Here is a 20,762-nt window from a genome sequence, read left to right as displayed (position 1 = left end):
GGGTGAGTCTGTTGTTCACTGCACATCTTTTCAAATCTTGGCATCAAACCGGAACAGCCACCCTCATTTCCTGTTCCACGTTGATTTTTGCATGATATTTGCTTTTTATCACAGTAACTACCGAAAATCAGCTTCGCACAAATGACATCAGTAAATGGAATTAAGATTCACTGAGCTTTACTACTTAGCAGTGGATATTCATCTTTTACTGATATCCAAAAGTTAGTTCCATGATGCCAAATTTTGTCTTCAGTGTCTTGTCGCAAGATAGCTCAGTAAGATTTTCTTCTTCTAAAGAAGCAAATTCAGATGGAGCTTTGGCCCTGAATGGATCTTGAATCCATGTGAACTTGTCGATATTATCTTCTTGAAAATATTTTTCAAACCAGTTGATAAGCTGTGATAGGTACTCTTCAAAAACAGATTTTATGTTGCAAGAGAAATCAACTTCATTGGAGATCACAAACTGCTGCAACAAGCAGAAACAATCTTTGCCACTGTCTTCATTTATTTTCTTCTCCATAGCTGTAATTTTTTTGTGAAAGCTGAAATCTTCTTGACCAATTTCAAAATGTGCATGTTGCCTCCCTGCAGGAAGAGATTTAACTTTTCAAAGATATCACACAAGTGTGCTAGTTTTACCAAAAAATCCGTTTCTACAAAGTGTTTGGCATACTCGTGTTTTTCCTCTTCAAAAAAAGTGTACATTTCCTGCTGTAATTCAAATGTATGGAACAATACACTGCAAGGGATAGTAGTACAACAAATACGTGTATTCGACTCCCATATCGTCACACAATTTTTTGAAAACTTTGCTTTCACTGGCCGAGTTTTTATAAAGGTTTCCGCATTCACCACACATTCTAAGACCAAATTCAGTGGAAGACTTAGATACTTTGATGTGAGTGCTTCTCTGTGAATGATGCAATGAGTCCACAGTGAATCCAGAGCTTTTCTTTGAATAAACGCCTGATAATGGCCAGACATCGAACAACCACCATCATTACAGCTGATGGCGCATTTAGGTATTTGCACCCCAGAAAGTGCCGCCCCTCATGACCTGCCCATAGGCAGATCATGATCCCAACCTCCAGTGACTGAAGTTGCTATAGAATCCCATCATGTAACTTTCTTCTGGTTGGTGTCATTTTCAATTTCGGACAAAGTGGAAATTATTTCCGTCCATCCCTCACAAAGACTCCAACAGGCATCATCATGAGCTGACCAACGAGTAAGCGAAAGACATTTGATTACTTTTGTAAAAGTTTCCAAGTGCTTTCTTAGAACACTCCACCGATGCGTTGAAGATGTGAAAAATATGTACAGTTTCTGAAGGACATCAAAAAATGCAGAAGAGTATGGACAGGATTTGGCAGCACAAGTACCAATTTGAGACAGAGAATATCCAGCGCACGGTATGAATTCTGCCAATGGATTTATTTTTTCAAGAATTCTTGCTTGCAGTCCTGTGTACTTGCCTGACATGTTACTAGCATTATCATATGCCTGCCCTCTGCAATTTGCTACATCAATTCCAAGCTCGTTTAGTGAAGTCAATACCGCCTCTTGTAACTCTTCAGATTTGTGACTTACGTTAGGAATGAAACGCTCCACAGAAGTTCCATGTTCCTTCACATATCATATAATGAAGGACAGCTGATCAACATGAGACAAGTCTAGTCTCATGTTGTTGAGCATGAGATCTCATGTTGATCAACATGAGTCAACACTTATGGAATAGTACTACGCTATTTTAAGTTCTTCCACAATAAATTTGATTACTTTCTCGCCCGTTATTTTAATAAATTCCTCATGCGTGGCAAAGGAAAGATAGGAAATGTTCTCAACAAGAAAGGGATCAAATTCACTAATCCCTAGTGCTTTTGTGTCAAGTTACAGACAACAATACAGTAGCTTTGTCTGTATAGTTATGCAGAATCTGATTACATGCCAATATGCTTGCAGATTAAACTTACAATGAGGAAAAGAAAAATATTTCTCTACTTGTGAGTAGAGAAACATGTTATAATTAAAAAAATGAGAGCCTGGAAATTTCCACCGCCCCTCAAAATATGCCGCTCTAGGCCCGGGCCTATATGGCCTATACCTAAATACACCACTGAGTACAGCCACTAATGCACTTTGTCCACTCCAAATTATTTTCAACCATAAACGTGTCCTGGATCTCAAACAAGTCTTGAGGCTTTATATTTGCAGTGATACTTTTACAAAAGAGAAGGTCTTCCACAATGTTATTACCATCTACAAATGGTAATAACATATCAAATATGCATCCTTATTACTGTCCATGACCTTATCCAGCTGCAAATTAAATTCCTTCCCTTTTATTTTTTCAATTGATTGATCATTGATATCCTCTGCCATGTGCTGGATTCTGCGACTGGTAGTATTGTTAGACTAAGGCATTTTTGAAAGCAGTTTTCCTGCAGATTCACCGATCATAATGTTCACCAAATCTACAGCAGCAGCCCATAGAATTAGTTGTTCTGCGATGATATGGGACTTTTTACATTTCACAACTCCATATGCAACCTTGTATGATGCTAGCAAAACATTGCTCGGCATTGACACCTGCTGAGAAAAAGTATCTTTTTCTTGTTTTAATTCTTTTAACTTTCTGGTAAAATAGTCGCAAGGTTTACCAACCATGTTTCGATGATTGGTTTCTAAATGCCATTTTAGCTTACTTGGAAGCATGCACTCTGGTGAACTTTCATACACAGTACACACTGTGGTCTCTCTTCATCATTGACATCTGTAGATGTAAAGCCAAAATACAAATAACTATCATCATGTTTACGACATTTAGGCTTCTTCACACCCCTACCACTAGTTTGTGGTGCGTCCTCTTTATTTTCACAGTTTTTATTGAACATTAATAAACATTTACAATGCTTATTAATGTTCAATAAAAACTTGTCCATTTTTAGGAAGATAAGAACAACAACTTTTAAAAGTTTATTTGATCATAACACCATTGTTGGTTCAATCTTCAATAAATCAAGGCTACAGAGACAGCTATTTATATACAAATACAGAGTACTGAGAAAATTCAATAAATAACTAGAACAATCTAGTCACTATATTCACATTGATGCACTGAGCGACACATCTGTTTGCATAGTGGGCTGAGAAACAACTGCCTTCTGCACTGCAGTGACTAGAACAATCCAGAGTTTAATAGACTCTATTAAAATTCTGGTATCAAGCACCATCTAGAATTACTATGTATTACTAAAAACAAAACAGTTAGTGGTTTGTACAGTGTCAGTTAAATGTCCTTCCTGTCATTGCATCAACATATCGATTCGATTCTAAAACCACTTGGGCTTAGTGTAATTTCAGTGAAAATATTGGAATATTTCGCAGTGCCAAAGGATGCCGCAGCACACAATTGGGAGCTACTGTTCTGTGCAATAAATTAGAATTGCAAATCATTCAACACATTTTCTTTGATTATTCTAATTTTTTGATTTGGAGTACTACTACTACTAATAATAATCTACTCATATGGGTACTTAAGGAAACAAAATGTAACTGCATGTCAGGGTACATTTATATATAAGATTAAATTAGATAAGGATGCTTAGAATTATTGAGGATAATTAAGACCATTAGGCATTAGTGTTTCATGTCTATAAATTGTGTTTTCTCAGAATCAGGCACGACTGCATCTTTTTTTTTTTTTTTTATGATTTTTCTCAGATTATTGGCATGTTAACTGTGTGTGTGTGTATATATATATATATATATATATGCAGTAAACTCTTGTTTACTGTATAGTTTGTACATTAGTGATCAAGATGAGGATAATCTTTAGCATAAGTTACGTGGTATTGTGCTACTTAAAAGACACAAAACTTTTGTGGTTTATGAGTGGTTAGCACATCCGCTCTCCAATCAACAGGCTGCAGATCCCACTGTGATGTTTGTGATTGTCTTTAGATGGGAGATGAATTTCATTGCCTAGTGCAATACTACTGCTCTGCTTATTGGAGGCTTGAAGTAGCTAAAAAGTTCCACCTTTAGTCTCTAGAACAGGGTTTCCAGACTGGGAAAAAAATAAATAAATGACTTAAATAAAAATGAATAAAAATAGAAAGAAAAAAATCCTTAGTACAATCACAGTACTAATGTCTGTGATTAGTACAGACTAATCGCAGACTTCACAGTCTCTTAAACAGAATGGGTGAAAGGTTAGCAAAACTGGTGTTTGATGATTGATTGTGAGACATACAAAAATATTTTTGGAAAATTTGGAGAAAACAGCAAAGCTAATAATAATCGCAAATATCTGTTGGATTTCTGCTCAGGACATGGACTGGTTATTACTAACACCATGTTCCAACATAAAAATGTACACAAATTCACATAGAGAGAAGAGGTCTCATTGACTATGTTATTGTTGATAGTGATGATTTCTCCCTTGTGCAGGACACCAGAGGATTTGAAATTGGAAGTGATCACTATTTAGTCTTGAGCAGGATAAAATTGAATTTCGTATTATTGAAAAGAATAACATGTCAGAAAGTTTTAAAGCGAATAAAAGTTGAGCAGCTCTCAGATATGAACTGTAGACTAAAATACACAAAGATTATTGAAGAAAAAATGAAAGAGTTTGAGAACAGGAATGAAACCTTGGAGATTTAGTGACAAGCCTTGAAGAAAACCCTGATTGATTCAGCTAGAGAGGCATGTGGTGAAGTTGTCTGCAAGGATAGAAAAATTAGAACTCCATGGTGGACACAGGAAGTTAAAGAGGCAGTGAAGGAAAAGAAGAAAGCATATCAAAAGTTCCTGACAAATAAGTCAGCTTGTGCTCTTAGAGAATACAGAGACAAATGCAAGAATGCTAAACACTGTGTAAAACTAGCTAAACAAAAGTCATGGGAGGACTTTGGCAAGAATATAGAAAATAAATATCAAGAAGGTGGAAAAATATTCTGGAGGTTGTTGAAGAAGCTCAGGAATGGAGGAAAGAGTGCTGTAAAAGGAGTTACAGATGGTAAAGGTGACATGAAAACAGAAGTATGGAGTAATTACTTTGAAAAACTGCTAAATGAAACAAGTAGTGATGACAGCACAGTGGTAAAAAACACTGACCAAGCATGCAGTCAGGAATACATATCCATACTTGAAGTAGAAAAAGCCATCAAAGGCTTGAAATGTGGAAAGGCAGCAGGAGTAGATGATATTCAACCAGAAATGCTGAAGTATGGTGGTATAAAAGTCTTACAGTGGCTGCACTGCATAGTTCAGAAAGCTGGACAGAGGAACAAATTCCCGATGATTGGAGAAGAGCTCTAATAGTACCGACATCTAAAAAGGGAAATAAAACTGAATGTGACAATTACAGAGGTATTTCCTACTAAGTGTTCCTGGCAAGATCTATGCAATTATACTTGAGAAACGATTGAGAAGAATTGTGGAAGAAAACTTGGTGAAGAACAAGCTGGATTCAGGCCAAATAGAAGCTGTCAGGATCAGATCTTCACTTTACGACAAATAGTCGAGAAAGCATGGGAATATAACAAAGATCTGTATTTAAGTTTTGTCGATTTGGAAAAGGCATATGACAAGGTGCCAAGAGAGAAGCTATTCAATACGCTGCAGTTATATGGTATCAATGGGGCATAATATCAAGCAATACTTAGTCTTTATTTGAGTTGTAAGTCAGCAGTTAGAATTGAAGGAAGTACAGGAAGATGGTTTAATGTTAAATCTGGTGTCAGACAAGGATGTACATTATTCCCTCTGTTATTCATTATCTATATGGATCACATTATGAAGGAAAGTGGTATTAAACATGATATCAAAATTGGAGATGTTAATGTCAGTTCTTTGCTTTATGCGGATGATGTTATACTTCTAAATAAATCCGCTACAAGTCTGCAAGATTCTCTTACTAAATTGAATAACTGTTGTAATAGATATGGTATGAAGGTCAGCAATAAAAAGACAAAGACAATGAAAATAGGCAGAATCATTGAAAATGTCAACTGTGTTGTGAATGGAGAACCTGTGGAACAAGTAAAACATTTCAGCTACTTAGGCACGATTTTTAGTGAAGATGGTAAATTAAATATAGAAATAGACAACAGAATCAGCAAAGCTAGTATAGTGGGAAGTCAATTGAATAAATTCATATGGAATAAGAGAGAAATTAGTCAGAACACTAAATTAGCTGTATACAAGACAGTGTTCAAACCAGTTTTAACTTATGCATCTGAGAGGTGGGTCAGAAGTAAAACACTTGACCAAAGACTAGAGACTGCAGATATGAGAGTCCTGAGAAAGATTACAATCATGAACAGATGGCATCAATGGCAATATCATATTAAAAACGAGGATATTAGGAAAGAACTTGACATTGTCAGCATCCAGGAATGCGTTAGCAGAGCTAATCTCAGGTGGTATGGTCACTTAAACAGAATGGGTGAAGAAAGATTAGCAAAACAAGTGTTCTAGCCAGGTTGGCAGCAAAACGACCCAGAGGAAGACCAAGATATAGGTGGATTGACACAGTACAAAGTGCCTTAGACGATAGAAATATAAGATCTGATAATGTTGGAGTCTTGACAAGTAACAGACTGATTTGGAGGAAAATTGTAGATAGGAAGTTAGTAATGATGTAATTTTTTTCGTGTAGTACTATCATATCCTGTACTGTACAACCCTTGAGGGTACATAGCAGGAATTTGATGATGATGATGATGTGTTTGATTCCAGGACAACAGGAAAAAGACTCCGAGAAAAACAAAGATCTAGATTGATCAATGCAGTCCAAAGTGTCCTAGAACAGTGCTTCCCAAACTTCTGGATGTCAGGGCCCCCTTTGCAAAAATTAAAACAGTTCACAGCCCCCCTCGAAACAAAATCGTAATAGAGAGATATATTATTATTATATTTATTGTATTTATATTCAATACAAAACATACACAGGCGAATGCAAAAATCAAATGCATGTATTACATTTTTGCCTCTTACCGTTTGGTTCTGAAGACGATGCGGGCTGTTCTGGTAAAATATGAAATACTGTACTTTTTTTGAGTCTGTTTCTGCTTCTTCTGATTGTTCGCGAAATTTTTTTATATTTTTTTATCAGCCACTTATCCATCTCACGGTTAAATTTTTTAACATAGAATAGATCAAATAATATCACCACTTACCGATACTGGCACACCACAGACTGATAACATGGAATTAGTGAATATTAGCTGAATAAGGGAATCCCCAGACCAGGAACATTTTTCTCTTTTGTGACTTTTCTCCCTTTACAGTAATTAAGCCTGATGCGAAACAGACAGCAAAGGCAGGTTATTAAAACGTGCATATGATTGGTGTGGTATTAACAAAAGATCGAGCAACCAAAAGATAAAAGCATAGCTGACAATTGAGTTGAAATGCTAACTCTCTTCAACCGAATTCCATATGTGAAACTGCCATAACATTCATTATATATATATATATATATATATATATGTTAAGAATACCAAGCAATTTTTAAACCTGGTTTTACTCCATTTCCCAAGTAAGCAAACAGACAAATAAGTCAAGTTTGCGCCTGCAAGTGATGCAAGTCTAGCTGATCCTACAGGTAGTGCAAGACCAGGGCAACTCGTGGTAAAGGTAGACTTGCATCACTTGCAGGTGCAAACTTGACTTATTTGTCTGTTTGCTTACTTGGGAAATGGAGTAAAACCAGGTTTAAAAATTGCTTGGTATTCTTAACATTTATTATACCCAAGGTAAAATACTTTCTACATATATATATATATATTACTTAGTTTTAACACTTTTACGAATTTTAACACGTTCCGTTGAATTTTATTGTTGCCTTGGGAAATCGAACTCACACACATATCTAATTAATAACAATAGTTTTTAGTTAGATACTGTGTTTGCCAATGCAACGTGGTTTTGTTTCAGTCTATACAGCATAGTTTCTGTATGAGGGGACATGTGATTCATTAATTAGTGTGTTTTTATCCCACTTGTCTCTAATTGCAATATTTGTTGAGAAATATATTACACAGACTCCTCATGCCTTATTCACTGGCATAATAAAAGTACTTGTTTTTATTGCCTCTGCAGTATAGTGGCTGTTAGGGAGGGGTGTTGTTTACCACTGCAAGCGAGTTACTATCTCCCCATATGAACTTGTTTTAGCTTTTTTTCATGTGTGAAGTATATGCGAAACTTTTATTGGTAACAGAAAACTAGCTCGGATGACAGTGATAATATAAAACGAGTTTTGATATGTATATATGTACAAAGTCAATATCAACAGTCCCTGATTACGAACGGGTGATGAAAGGGATAGGAAGATTTGGAGCTTCCCTGGAGAGCATTCAAAGTAAACACAATTAACCACTGCTTTGAAATGAAACATATGAATAAGCAATATTTACTAATATTCATTAAGCGCCGAAATATGCAGGAAGCAAAGTTTGTGAACCAACACCAATGTGTGAATTTTTCCTTTAAAATATAAAATAACAAAAAAGAAATAATAAATAATAAAAGTTAAATACGTTTCTTTTAAAATGAAAAAATCTACTTAATCTTAAAACATTTTAAATTTGTTTTCATTATTTCATGGCCCCCCCTCAACAAAACCTAAGGGGGCCGCGGCCCACAGTTTGGGAAGCGCTGTCCTAGAAGACCAAAATATAAGATCTGACAATATCGAAATCCTCCTAACTGATAATAGACTAATTCAGGGGAAATTGTTAATAGAAAGTTAGTAATAATGTTACCTTTTTATGTAGTACTATCACAGTATCCTAAAGCCCTTGAGGATTCATATCAGAATTTGATGATGATATACATCACATGGGATGTATGGATATGTTAGTCAGTAACACATATACTATATATTTCAATTATGTCATTCACATCACAGAAAAAACAGTAAATTTCTAGTAAATTTTAATATGAATACTGAAAAATTTAAAGACAGTTTTAGGATGAATTAATATACCAAAAATGCTTGCTGGTTAATTAGTATATTACTGTGGATAATGTAATAACTCTTTATTTCTTTTAGTAAAATATTATGGAAATAATATTGGGTTTTCATAGTTGTTAAGATATATCTAAAGTTAATCAACTAACTGGTTTTGGAACGAAAAGGCTAGTTCTTCAAGATTAAAATTATGATCATGGATTATAAATTAAAGCATATCTCAGATGAACTGTTAGATTGGCAACAGTGAAAATGAGGCATACTCTGTTTTCCTGGGTACATTTTCAGATTATTGTTAATGGTTGAAGTCAGTTATGTTAAGTGATAATAATAACTTTCCAGATAAAACATGTCTTCCAGACATGCTTTATCTGGAAAGACAATTTCTCATGTCATATTGAGGAATCCACTATTGTTATTCACTCATATGACTTCAAAAGAAGCTAGAGATTTATAAATGCTGTTGCTGCTGTGCATTACTTCTGCTTTGTTCTCATTGTTGATATTCTAACAGTTTATCTGAGATATGTTTTAATTTGTAATTTTTACTTCTAAAGAAGTACCTGGTCCTTTTGTTGTGAAACTAGTTTGTATCTAATTAACTTTTAGCATATCTTAATGTCTATTAAGATATGCTTATCATAAATAGTCTTGTAGTCATAAAATTATTTTGAAAAAAAAAAAAAGAATTATTTGTTTCATTTGATTTTTGTAGGTTAAGCTTCATCTTATTAACTATAAAGAAAATAAACCAGCAGATCTGAAAGGAGGTCTTTTTGTTCAGTACAATTCTGCACGTTTAGCCATGCTGTTTTGTAATCACCAAAGTAAAATTGACACAGGTATGTGCTTAAAAAATATCAAATTTACAAAATGTGAATTCTTTTTCCTTCATAGATTTAGGTCATGTGAGCTGTTTGATTCTCAGTACTTTCTATGATCTTCTGATAAATGATTAATTTATTATTCTAATTATTTTATATATATATATATATATATATATATATATATATTATATATACACATCTGTTCACAGGTGTCACTTCACTCTACTGTAAACAGATATGTGTATTTGTCTCCTTGTTAATTTGCAATTATATCATGGGTAATCAACATTTTTATTAAATATGATTATAGTATTAACTTCGGATGGCAGCCTAAAGTAACCCACGTTCAACTTTTTCACAAAAAACTGAGAATTAAACTTTATTTATTCATGTGGGGGTTTCCTCCCCATTCCTTGACTGTCCCTTAGGACTGTTTGAGCCCTCCTAGTGAGGGATTAAGTTTGTATTTTATGACTGTAGATCCGTGTGTTCACAGGGCGGTTTGCCTATTCTGAGGAATGAAAAACCCGAGTTTCCTGGTGGAAAAAACCCTCTACCTCCATATGAGACTAGCTAATTCACCTTTAGCCCACAAAAGGTTATTATAAACCTATAGTACATTTTGTACTGTGGATGGGCTAAGGGTTTTTTTGCCATTTTTATCAATTTTATATATTTTTTTATAATTTTTATTTTATTTTTACATAGTCCAGAAACTCTGCTCTAGAGACCAAACATGAAATTTTTCAAGCCACTTCACGCCTCCAATATGTGGGGAGGTGGTCACGCACCAGGCAACGAAATTCATCTCCCACCTAAAAAAATGAGTTATCATCGGCATCTAATTCCTATCCTGTACCCTCAAGGGGTAGGAATTGTATTCGTATTGGCTTAAACCAAAATATAAAATGATGGTACAACATGACAGAAAAGTGAGTTATGTGGGGGCAAATTTCAAAATAGAGAAGTGGACAATGACTTATTTATACCTATGGTTCAAAGAAGGTTTTCATAGTATCCAGCTATAAAATGAAAATAAAAGTGAATGTTAGAATTACGGAGAAATTTGTCCACAAGCATACTACGGAAGAGGCTATAAAAATTTTTGGCAAGGAAATGACTGTTCACATTAAATAGAGATGTGAAGATCAGATTTTCACTTTATATTGAGTAGTTGAAAAATCATGGGAATATAACAAGGATTTGTGTTTGAGTTTTGTATATATGAAAAGGGTAAATAGGGCATTATATGGAGCAATATATTGTTTATATCTGATATGTAAGTCAGCAGTTAGAAATGAAGGAAGTAAAGGAAGGTGGCTTGATGTAAAATCAGGTTTGAGACAAGAGCGAACTGTCTCTATTCTTATTTATCATCCATGTGGATCACATTATGAAACTGACATTATATTTGATATTGCCAGAATCAAAAAATTCTATATCAGATATAATTCTAATACAATGTATTCAGAATAAGTCTAATATTTATGGGGAACTTATAGAATAAGTAAAAAACATTTAAGCTATTAGGGCATAATTATAAGTGAGGATGGCAAATTAAGTATGGTAGAGAGAATTGAATAAATTTATATGAATTTATAGTCCTTCAATTCTGGAAATGTAAAGTTCGAAAGAAGGGTGAGGATATTTTCTTTAACAAGAACATTAGTAGCTTCAAAATAAATTTGTTAGAGGTCCCAAATGGCACAACATGTAAGCCTCTGTCTGTCAAATGAAAAAAAAAAAGTCCATAAGTGGTATTTTTCATGGAAGAGCAGCATAGTCATGATAATACCAGTTTCTTCTTGAGTAAGCAGCCAGCCAGAAATGTTAACTACAGTCAACTCAGATGTAACAAATGACTGAAAAGTCCCCCATATGTATAATGCTAAGCTCAAAGAAATTCACCAAAGCAACAGATTTGATATAACAAACTGTTCTTGTGTTCTCTACAAGTTTATAATAGTGAGAGCCAGCTGTACTTAATTATTTAGGTGTTAGCAAAACTGAATATTAAAATTCCATTTGGAAGATTCATAGGAAATTATAAATGTTAAATAACTCCATAGTCAAAACAATGTTACAGTTTCCTTAATGGAATTAATTTCCAAATTATTATTAAATATTTTTAGGAGTGCATATTTTGTAATTCATCCTGGTTTTTCTGGTTCCAGAAAAATCGCACCAATGAACTGAAGTTACATAATGGAAAGCCCCCCCCCCCTTTCTAACCAGCTCTTGCTTACTACACAGTCTTGCCATAAATACTGTTACAACCTCTGCACACTCCTGTGCTGCCCACAGAATTACATAAGCCTGGTTCCATTAATTACTTCGTGCACAGCCAACATTCGCATGTTTATCAGTAGAGACAGAGTTGTCTAGCTGTACTGGTTAACATGCAGTGGGGAGATTATGAGAACTGTGTAACTGTAATAGCACTTCACTAGGTTGGAATGCATCCACCTGTTATTTTCAACATGCTAAAAACACTTGGGATCAGTAGAACGTTTGCATATCAGACTATTAACCAGAAGACTAACTGCCAAAGAACAGATCGACCACACTGCATTAGGATGCAATAGCTTGAGAGCTGTAAAGGCACACCTCCACCATAATCCTGTGAAATGGATGCTTTCAGAGACTGTTGTTGCATGTACTAACTGATGACCTAGGAGTGAGAGCCTATCGTTGTTCTACCTGACTTTTCCTAATACCACAATTTATGCAGCAGAGGGTGATAAAATCAAAGGCACTTTTCCAGCAGTATGCAAACAACAGAACAGAGATATCTTCTTCACAGATGAGAAGATTTTCACCATTGAAGAATCATTTAACTGCCAAAATGATCGGGTATATGTCCCAGATGGTTACACAGCATGTGCCATAGCACCCAGGATTCAGAGGTCATCACCCTACACCAGTGATGGTTTGATTTGTGTGTGTGTGGGGGGGGGGGGGGGGAGAATACTGTATCAGGAGTATTCAAGTTGCATTTCTGCAAGAAAGGGGTCAATACCTCCACCAAAGCATATCAAGACACCATGCTGGAATCTGTGGTATGGCCCCTGAACAACACCTTGTTTCATGGAGGTAGTGGAACTTGCAACAAGACACTCAGCTCCTGCACACAGGGTGAGGGCCACATGACAGTGGTTGGAGGCTAATGTGCCCAACCACATATCACCATCAGATTGGTCACCTGGAAGTACTGATCCGAATCCGTTGGACTTCAGATTGTGGTTGGAACTTGAGAGAGTAGGAGCCTGAAGATGCATTTAGAGCAAACAGTGATAGTCTCTCCGATGAATGTCGTGTCTGCCACCATCGATATGTGGCTTCGCAGACTTCAAGCTGTGTGAAGGCAAAAGGGAGACATTTTGAGTATTGAGTGCTGCTATATGCACGTTAAACATGTGGATTGTATGTACTGAAAGCTGTAAATGATTTACTGATAGATTAAAGGTTTATGCATTGTTCAAGTTATAACAGTATTTATGGCTAGACTAGGTATTTTATGGAATGATATGAACGATGTTTCCAGGATAATATTTCTGTTACATCCATTATAGTATGGGTATGTTGATAATATCATCGCTGTTTGGAATGGCTCTTCCTCTGATATAGAAAATTTTATGCCTATCCAAAAACAGAGTTGGCATTTGATGTAAAAAAAAATTTTTTTTTTTTTTTTTAATTTGCTGAGTCTTCATCAACAAAATGGTAGTTGTCACTTCCCTGTATTTTATAAGAAATCTCATACAGGGCATTACATCCATGCACAGTTGTACCATCACCCTTATCAAAAAATTGGTGCTAGTTAACTCTTGATACATCAGGCCCATACTTCATGTTTATGAATGACTTGGTGCATTGAGAGTTACAGTACCCGAAGTCAACTGTTTCACCTAATGGCTTCAGTGAGACCATTGTCATCAAAGCATTCAACAGTTATCAGTCTCTTGCTTCTTGAAATTACTTATATTTCACTTCCTTACATCACAAGTATATCAGAACATATTGCTGAAATTCTCAAGGATTGAGTTAATGTTCATGTAGGCATTTTGTTCTGTCCAGAAAATTGCCACTTTTCTTTTTTCATCTAAAGATAAGCTTTCCATGCATGTACCAGTTTTCTTCTATCAAATTTTGGATAGTCTGTAAGAACTGCCTCTGTTCATCATGAAGAACAGAAAATGTGCATCAAATACTAATGTGAATAATCTAGCCTTGCAGAACATGCCATCACTCCCAAACATGGGGGGGGGGGTGACGGCTCTGGAAGAACACTGAAATTCTGCACAAATGTAGATTCCTCATGAAAAGGCTTTATAAAGAAAGCTGTAAAACATTAATACATCATTTTAGCTTGAAGATGTCTGATAATTTACATCTATTGCCCTTATGGAAAATGATTCTTTTTAATCTGTCAGCCTTACCTTTTTTTTTTTAATTAACTCATAGTGCTTTGTTAAATTGTATGTTGTGCTATGTTATTCTATCTCTATAATGATCTGTGGTATTTCAGATGAACTTGGTTCAGATACACCACATTTTATTTTTTAATAAATTTAGGTGAATTATGCTGAAAATTAATTATATTTTTATGATACTATATTGCTGAAAATTTTTCATGTGGCTCCTCTTTCTTGGAGGTTTCATTATGTCACCACATCATTTATCCCATTCTGGTTTTAAAATTTGCCATGTATTTTTTTTTTTTTTTAAATGCTTGATTTTAATTCCTTTGTAATTTATTCTTTTATGGTTGTTTGGTTTATGACTCAATACTTGTCAACAATGTCTTATCTCAGTTATGTTTCAAGTAAACTTTCAATTAGCAAAACAAGAGCATGCAGTACTCCATGTCCCCAAAGTATCTGTTGGAATATGAATTATTTATGTCATAATATTTTTATTCATTAAAATCACTGGGAAAAGCTAGTACATTCATAGAGATCTTCTTAAGAAGATAAGCATTGCTATGTTGTAATGTCATTTTTATGAGATTTGAAGATATACACATATATCCAGTGTTCCTTTGAATGCATGCTGGCATAAGAAAACAATGAAAAAAATAGCCCACCGAATTTTAGTAAAATGAAATATCCTTGCAACTGCCCGTTTGTATAATAATGGCAGCTGATTTCAATAGACGTCACATATAAGTGTATTCCTGGAATTTTTTTTTGAATTATGATCAGAGTCAACATGACAAAATTTCATGCCGGCTGGGGCGTCGCCCGGTTAAACAAGGCCCCCATTGTTTTCGCCAGGGAACCAGGGCGAACAGCGAAAAGTCAGCTACTGGAACAAATCTGAAAACAAACCCCAACTCAACATCACCAGAGTTAAAGATCTGTACTATCAACGTAAGAAGCCTGAATGGCAAAGAAATGGAGCTAGCTGAGGAATTAGATAAGTACCAGATCAACATAATAGGGGTGACTGAAACAAAAAAGACCAAAACTGGTGAGATCTTTCTGAGCAATAAATACAAAATGTTATATTCAGGCAATGACAATCAAGGAAAAGAAGGAGTAGCCATAGTATTCAACACAAAATACGAGGCTAATCTTCTTGAATGGCAGTCAGTCTCAAGTAGAGTAATGTGGGCAAATATGAGAATAGGGAACTGGACAATGAGACTTATTTGTGCCTATGGTCCCACAGAAGGTTCTACTAAGGTAGAAGTGGAGGAATTTTTTGATGCTTTAGAAAAGCAACTGACACAATGAAAAATGAAAAGTTGGTCCTTCTTGGGGATCTAAATAGCAGAGTAGGAAATCATTGTGAGACATACAAAAATATTTTGGGAAAATTTGGAGAAAAGAGCAAAGCTAATAATAATGGCAAATATCTGTTGGATTTCTGCTCAGGACATGGACTGGTTATTACTAACACCATGTTCCAACATAAAAATGTGCACAACTTCACATGGAGAGAAGAGGCTAGGAATAAGAAAAGTCTCATTGACTATGTTATTGTTGATAGTGATGTTTTCTCCCTGGTGCAGGACACCAGAGTGTACAGAGGATTTGAAATTGGAAGTGATCACTATTTAGTCTTGAGCAGGATAAAATTGAATTTCATATTGAAAAGAATAACATGTAAGAAAGTTTTAAAGCGAATAAAAGTTGAGCAGCTCTCAGATGTGAGCTGTAGACTAAAATACGCAAAGATTATTGAAGGAAAAATGAAAGAGTTTGAGAACAGGAATCAAACCTTGGAGATTCATTGGCAAACTCTGAAGAAAACATTGATTGATTCTGCCAGAGAGGCATGTGGTGAGGTTGTTTATAGGGATAAAAAAATCAGAACTCCCTGGTGGACACAGGAGGTTAAAGAGGCAGTGAAGGAAAAGAAGAAAGCATACCAAAAGTTCCTGTCAAATAAGTCAGCTTGTGCTCTTAGAGAATATAGAGACAAATGCAAGAATGCTAAACACTGTATAAAACTAGCTAAACAAAAGTCATGGGAGGACTTTGGCAAGAATATAGAAAATAAATATCAAGAAGGTGGCAAAATATTCTGGAGGTTGTTGAAGAAGCTTAAGAATGGAGGAAAGAGTGCTATAAAAGGAATTAGAGATGATAAAGGTGACATGAAAACGGGAGAAAAAGATATCCTTGAAGTATGGAGTAATTACTTTGAAAAACTGCTAAATGAAACAAGCAGTGATGACAGCACAGTGGTAAAAAACACTGACCAGGCATGCAGTCAGGAATACATATCCATACTTGAAGTAGAAAAAGCCATCAAACGCTTGAAATGTGGAAAGGCAGCAGGAGTAGATGATATTCGACCAGAAATGCTGAAGTATGGTGGTATAAGAGTCTTACAGTGGCTGCACTGCATAGTTCAGAAAGCCTGGACAGAGGGATGAATTCCCGATGATTGGAGTAGAGCTCTCATAGTACCCATATATAAAAAGGGAAATAAAACTGCATGTGAGAATTACAGAGGTATTTCCCTACTGAGTGTTCCTGGCAAGATCTATGCAAGTATACTTGAGAAACGGTTGAGAAGAATTGTGGAAGAAAAGCTTGGTGAAGAACAAGCTGGATTCAGGCCAAATAGAGGCTGTCAGGATCAGATCTTCACTTTACGACAAATAGTCGAGAAAGCATGGGAATATAACAAAGATCTGTATTTAAGTTTTGTCGATCTGGAAAAGGCATATGACAAGGTGCCAAGAGAGAAGCTATTCAATACGCTGCAGTTATATGGTGTCAATGGGACATTATATCAAGCAATACTTAGTCTTTATTTGAGCTGTAAGTCAGCAGTTAGAATTGAAGGAAGTACAGGAAGATGGTTTAATGTTAAATCTGGTGTGAGACAAGGATTATACATTATCCCCTCTGTTATTCATTATCTATATGGATCGCATTATGAAGGAAAGTGGCATTAAACATGATATCGAAATTGGAGATGTTAATGTCAGCTCTTTGCTCTATGCGGATGATGTTATACTTCTAAATAAATCTGCTACAAGTCTGCAAGATTCTCTGACTAAATTGAATAGCTCTTGTAATAGATATGGTATGAAGGTCAGCAATAAAAAGACAAAGACAATGAAAATAGGCAGAATCATTGAAAATGTCAACTGTGTTGTGAATGGAGAACCTGTGGAACAAGTAAAACATTTCAGCTATTTAGGCACGATTTTTACTGAAGATGGTAAATTAAATATAGAAATAGACAACAGAATCAGCAAAGCTGGTATGGTGGGAAGTCAATTGAATAAATTCATATGGAATAAGAGAGAAATTAGTCGCAACACTAAATTAGCTGTATACAAGACAGTGTTCAAACCAGTTTTAACTTATGGATCTGAGAGCTGGGTCAGAAGTAAAACACTTGACCAAAGACTAGAGACTTCAGATATGAGAGTCCTGAGAAAGATTATAGGCATGAACAGGTGGCATCAATGGCAGTATCATATTAGAAACGAGGATATTAGGAAAGAACTTGACATTGTCAGCATCCAGGAATGCGTTAGCAGAGCTAATCTCAGGTGGTATGGTCACTTAAACAGAATGGGCGAGGAAAGATTAGCAAAACAAGTGTTCTCTGCCAGGTTGGCAGGAAAACGACCGAGAGGAAGACCAAGATATAGGTGGATTGATACGGTACAAAGTGCTTTAGACAACAGAAATATAAGAGCTGATAATATTGGAGTGTTGACAAGTAACAGACTGATTTGGAGGAAAATTGTAGATATTAAATTAATAATGATGTAATTTTTTTCATGTAGTACTATCATATCCTGTACACCCCTTGAGGGTACATGGCAGGAATTTGATGATGATGATGATGATGTCATTTGCAGACTTGTTTTGATTGTTAGTAATATCTCATATTAGGAACTAACTCAGTGGTAAGAGCCATAATTATTCTTATAGTATTTTATAAAGGAAAGTGTATATTGCTTTAATTATAGCAGGAGTCATTTCTCATATGCAATAGCCAAACAGCATATAACCATATTTTTTTCTGGGTTTTGAATTCAGTATAACTGTAGCAAGTTTTCAACATATTATAACGTAATCTACTTTCAGAAGATTCTAGAGGAATGCAGCACTAATGCTGATCTCTGTTTCAGAAACTAGAGCAAGTGCTACCTAGTTTCATAACCAAAGCAGGTGTTTCTCCAACAGGACAGCGTGAGGCCACAAGATCTATTTACATAAATGGATTCTTCCATCAAGCATGCAGTCTAGACTTGGCATCGTCTGTTGTTCATTTCGTCCTACTGATGATTCAACTGCACCATATCAGTTTAGATGGGAGTGAAAAAAATTAAGAAGTTGAAGAGGGAAGCTTTTCTTCTCTAAGGCATACAATCTAGACATGGCAGTATCTGTTATGATCTTCTTCCAATTGATGATTCACTTCCTGTATGAGTGGTAATGAATGACAGTTATCATACAGGGATTGAATTATTTGCATTAAGTATCAAATTACATGGATTAAGACACAGAACACAAATACTTTTTTTTTAAATAATGTTTTTCAGTTATAACTTTGCAATGCGAAAATAAAAATGTCAAAATTGCAAAAAATTGTGGGTTCCTTAATATGTTCAAATTTCCGTATTCCAAACCTTAAACTGTACATATCTAGTTCATTTCTTTTTTTATTCTGAGCTTAATATTATGTTTCCAAATGCATATTAATATATTACAGGCTTTTATCCCCCCCTTCCTGCCATTGATGAAGTGGACTTGAACCATTTAAAACTTGAGGTAATATAAGATCAGTATGATTTAACATAGAAGAATATTTAGATATAAACTTAACATAAATGTTATTCTTAAATTAGCTACATTTTATTTAGAATTCTATCTACTATTTGTGAAATGCAGCTAATTCTCTTTTTACGTGGCTTTTTTTACACGATTTTGAAATAACATGGCTTAGAAAGTAAAAACAATTCTATTTTTACACTGCTGAACTGAATTCAGTTCTGTTAAAAGGGGTATTTCCATTATACAATAAAACCCCGTTTTTACGTTCCTGCAATTTATGTTTTCCTGCCATTTACGTCATTTTCCATTGGTCCCATCTTAAGGCCTATTCTTACGATATATTGTTTTTCCCGCCATTAACAACTTGATGTGAACGTTATTTCCTGTGATTTGAGTTTTTTTCTCGGGTGGCAATACTGATTTTCGAATCGATTTCTGCGGAAATCTGCGCATCGCTTCCGCCATCACAGTGACCTGCATGCTTGCAGCAGTAATGTAGTGATGAGCGATACTGTGATTTTTCAGTCACAGTACGAATTGATTTTGCAGAACTTCTGCTACATAATTTAGCATGTGAAAGTTGCTTTCAAGTTGTGGTGGTGGATTATCCATGTTAGTAACATGGAGAAAAAAAAGACAGAAAATGTATTTACTGTAATATGTAAGAATTGCCATCTTTTCTTCTACCAAAGAAAAGATGGCAATTTTGCGACGTGTACATTGGCATGCCGGAACACGTGTGCATTTAGCAAAAGATCTTGGACTCTCTGTGTCCACTTTGAACACTAGTAAAAAACAGGTCAAGCATTGAACTCAATGCAAAGCAATCTGGCGCTATGTCAAAAAAAAAAAAAAAAAAAAACGAAAAGCAAAAACAATCAACAATTAAAGATTTTTTTTAAATAGATAAATGTAAGTAATTGTAAATTCATTTATTTTCAGTTATTAAATTTTGTAATCTAGTATGTAGACTCGCATACTAGCAGTAAGTCATCTTTTAGCCCTTTTTTAAATGTTTTTTTACATTTCCTGCTATTTACACTTTTTCCCATCAGTCCCCTGAAAAGAAGTGTAAAAAAGGGGTTTTACTGTAATTATCATTTCCTAGTATGGTACATATGTACTTTAAACTTGAATTCTGGGGAACCCTCTCACTGTTTTAAATATCAAGGATTACTCTACGCTACAGAACGTAGACAAATGCCAAGTAGAACTTGCATATCGAAATCACAAAAAAGTGTTGGTGGCTTTAAAGCAGCTAAGGATCATGTGACTATTATTTTGCAGCAATGCTTCAGGAGATCTTATATAAAAACCATTACTCATTAATTGATCCCTAACTGTATGCAATGAAAGGTGTGGATTTTAACACGTTACTAGGGCACTTGAAGGTGAATAAAAAAAAAAGGTTGGGTTACAAAAGAAATTTTTAATGAATGGTTCCATCATTGTTTTGTTCCAGAAGTTAAATGCTATTTGATGGAAAAAAATCTGGACTTTAAAGTTTTATTGATTATAGACAATGTGACTGTCCATCCTGTTTTAGAACCCCTGAATGTGAAATTTTCTTTTCTGCCACCTAATACAACATTCTTAATACAACCACTAGACCGGTGTGTGATCGCTACCTTCAAAACCTTACTATTGTTGAATCCTAATTCTTCTCAATCTATACCTTGGATCCAACATGTT

At 35.1% G+C, this 20,762-nt stretch overlaps 1 protein-coding gene across 1 annotated transcript in view; it reads left to right on the top strand.

Moving 5' to 3' along the window:
* LOC150106414 (DALR anticodon-binding domain-containing protein 3-like) overlaps positions 1-20,762 on the top strand; it is a 285,462-nt gene that overhangs the window by 243,536 nt on the left and 21,164 nt on the right. Inside the window, exons 15-16 of the mRNA XM_090392991.1 lie at positions 9,705-9,831; positions 19,009-19,067. Coding sequence (XP_090249117.1) covers positions 9,705-9,831; positions 19,009-19,067 — 186 coding nt within the window. The remainder of the gene's footprint in view (positions 1-9,704; positions 9,832-19,008; positions 19,068-20,762) is intronic.

The sequence above is a fragment of the Typopeltis vanoorti genome, chromosome 5 (assembly GCF_054136105.1).
Source record: "Typopeltis vanoorti isolate ZY-2024b chromosome 5, IOZ_Tvanoo_1.0, whole genome shotgun sequence".
Taxonomy (NCBI): domain Eukaryota; kingdom Metazoa; phylum Arthropoda; class Arachnida; order Uropygi; family Thelyphonidae; genus Typopeltis; species Typopeltis vanoorti.
The sequence above is the reverse complement of the archived record's forward strand: the minus strand, read 5'-3'. Positions and strand labels throughout refer to the sequence as shown.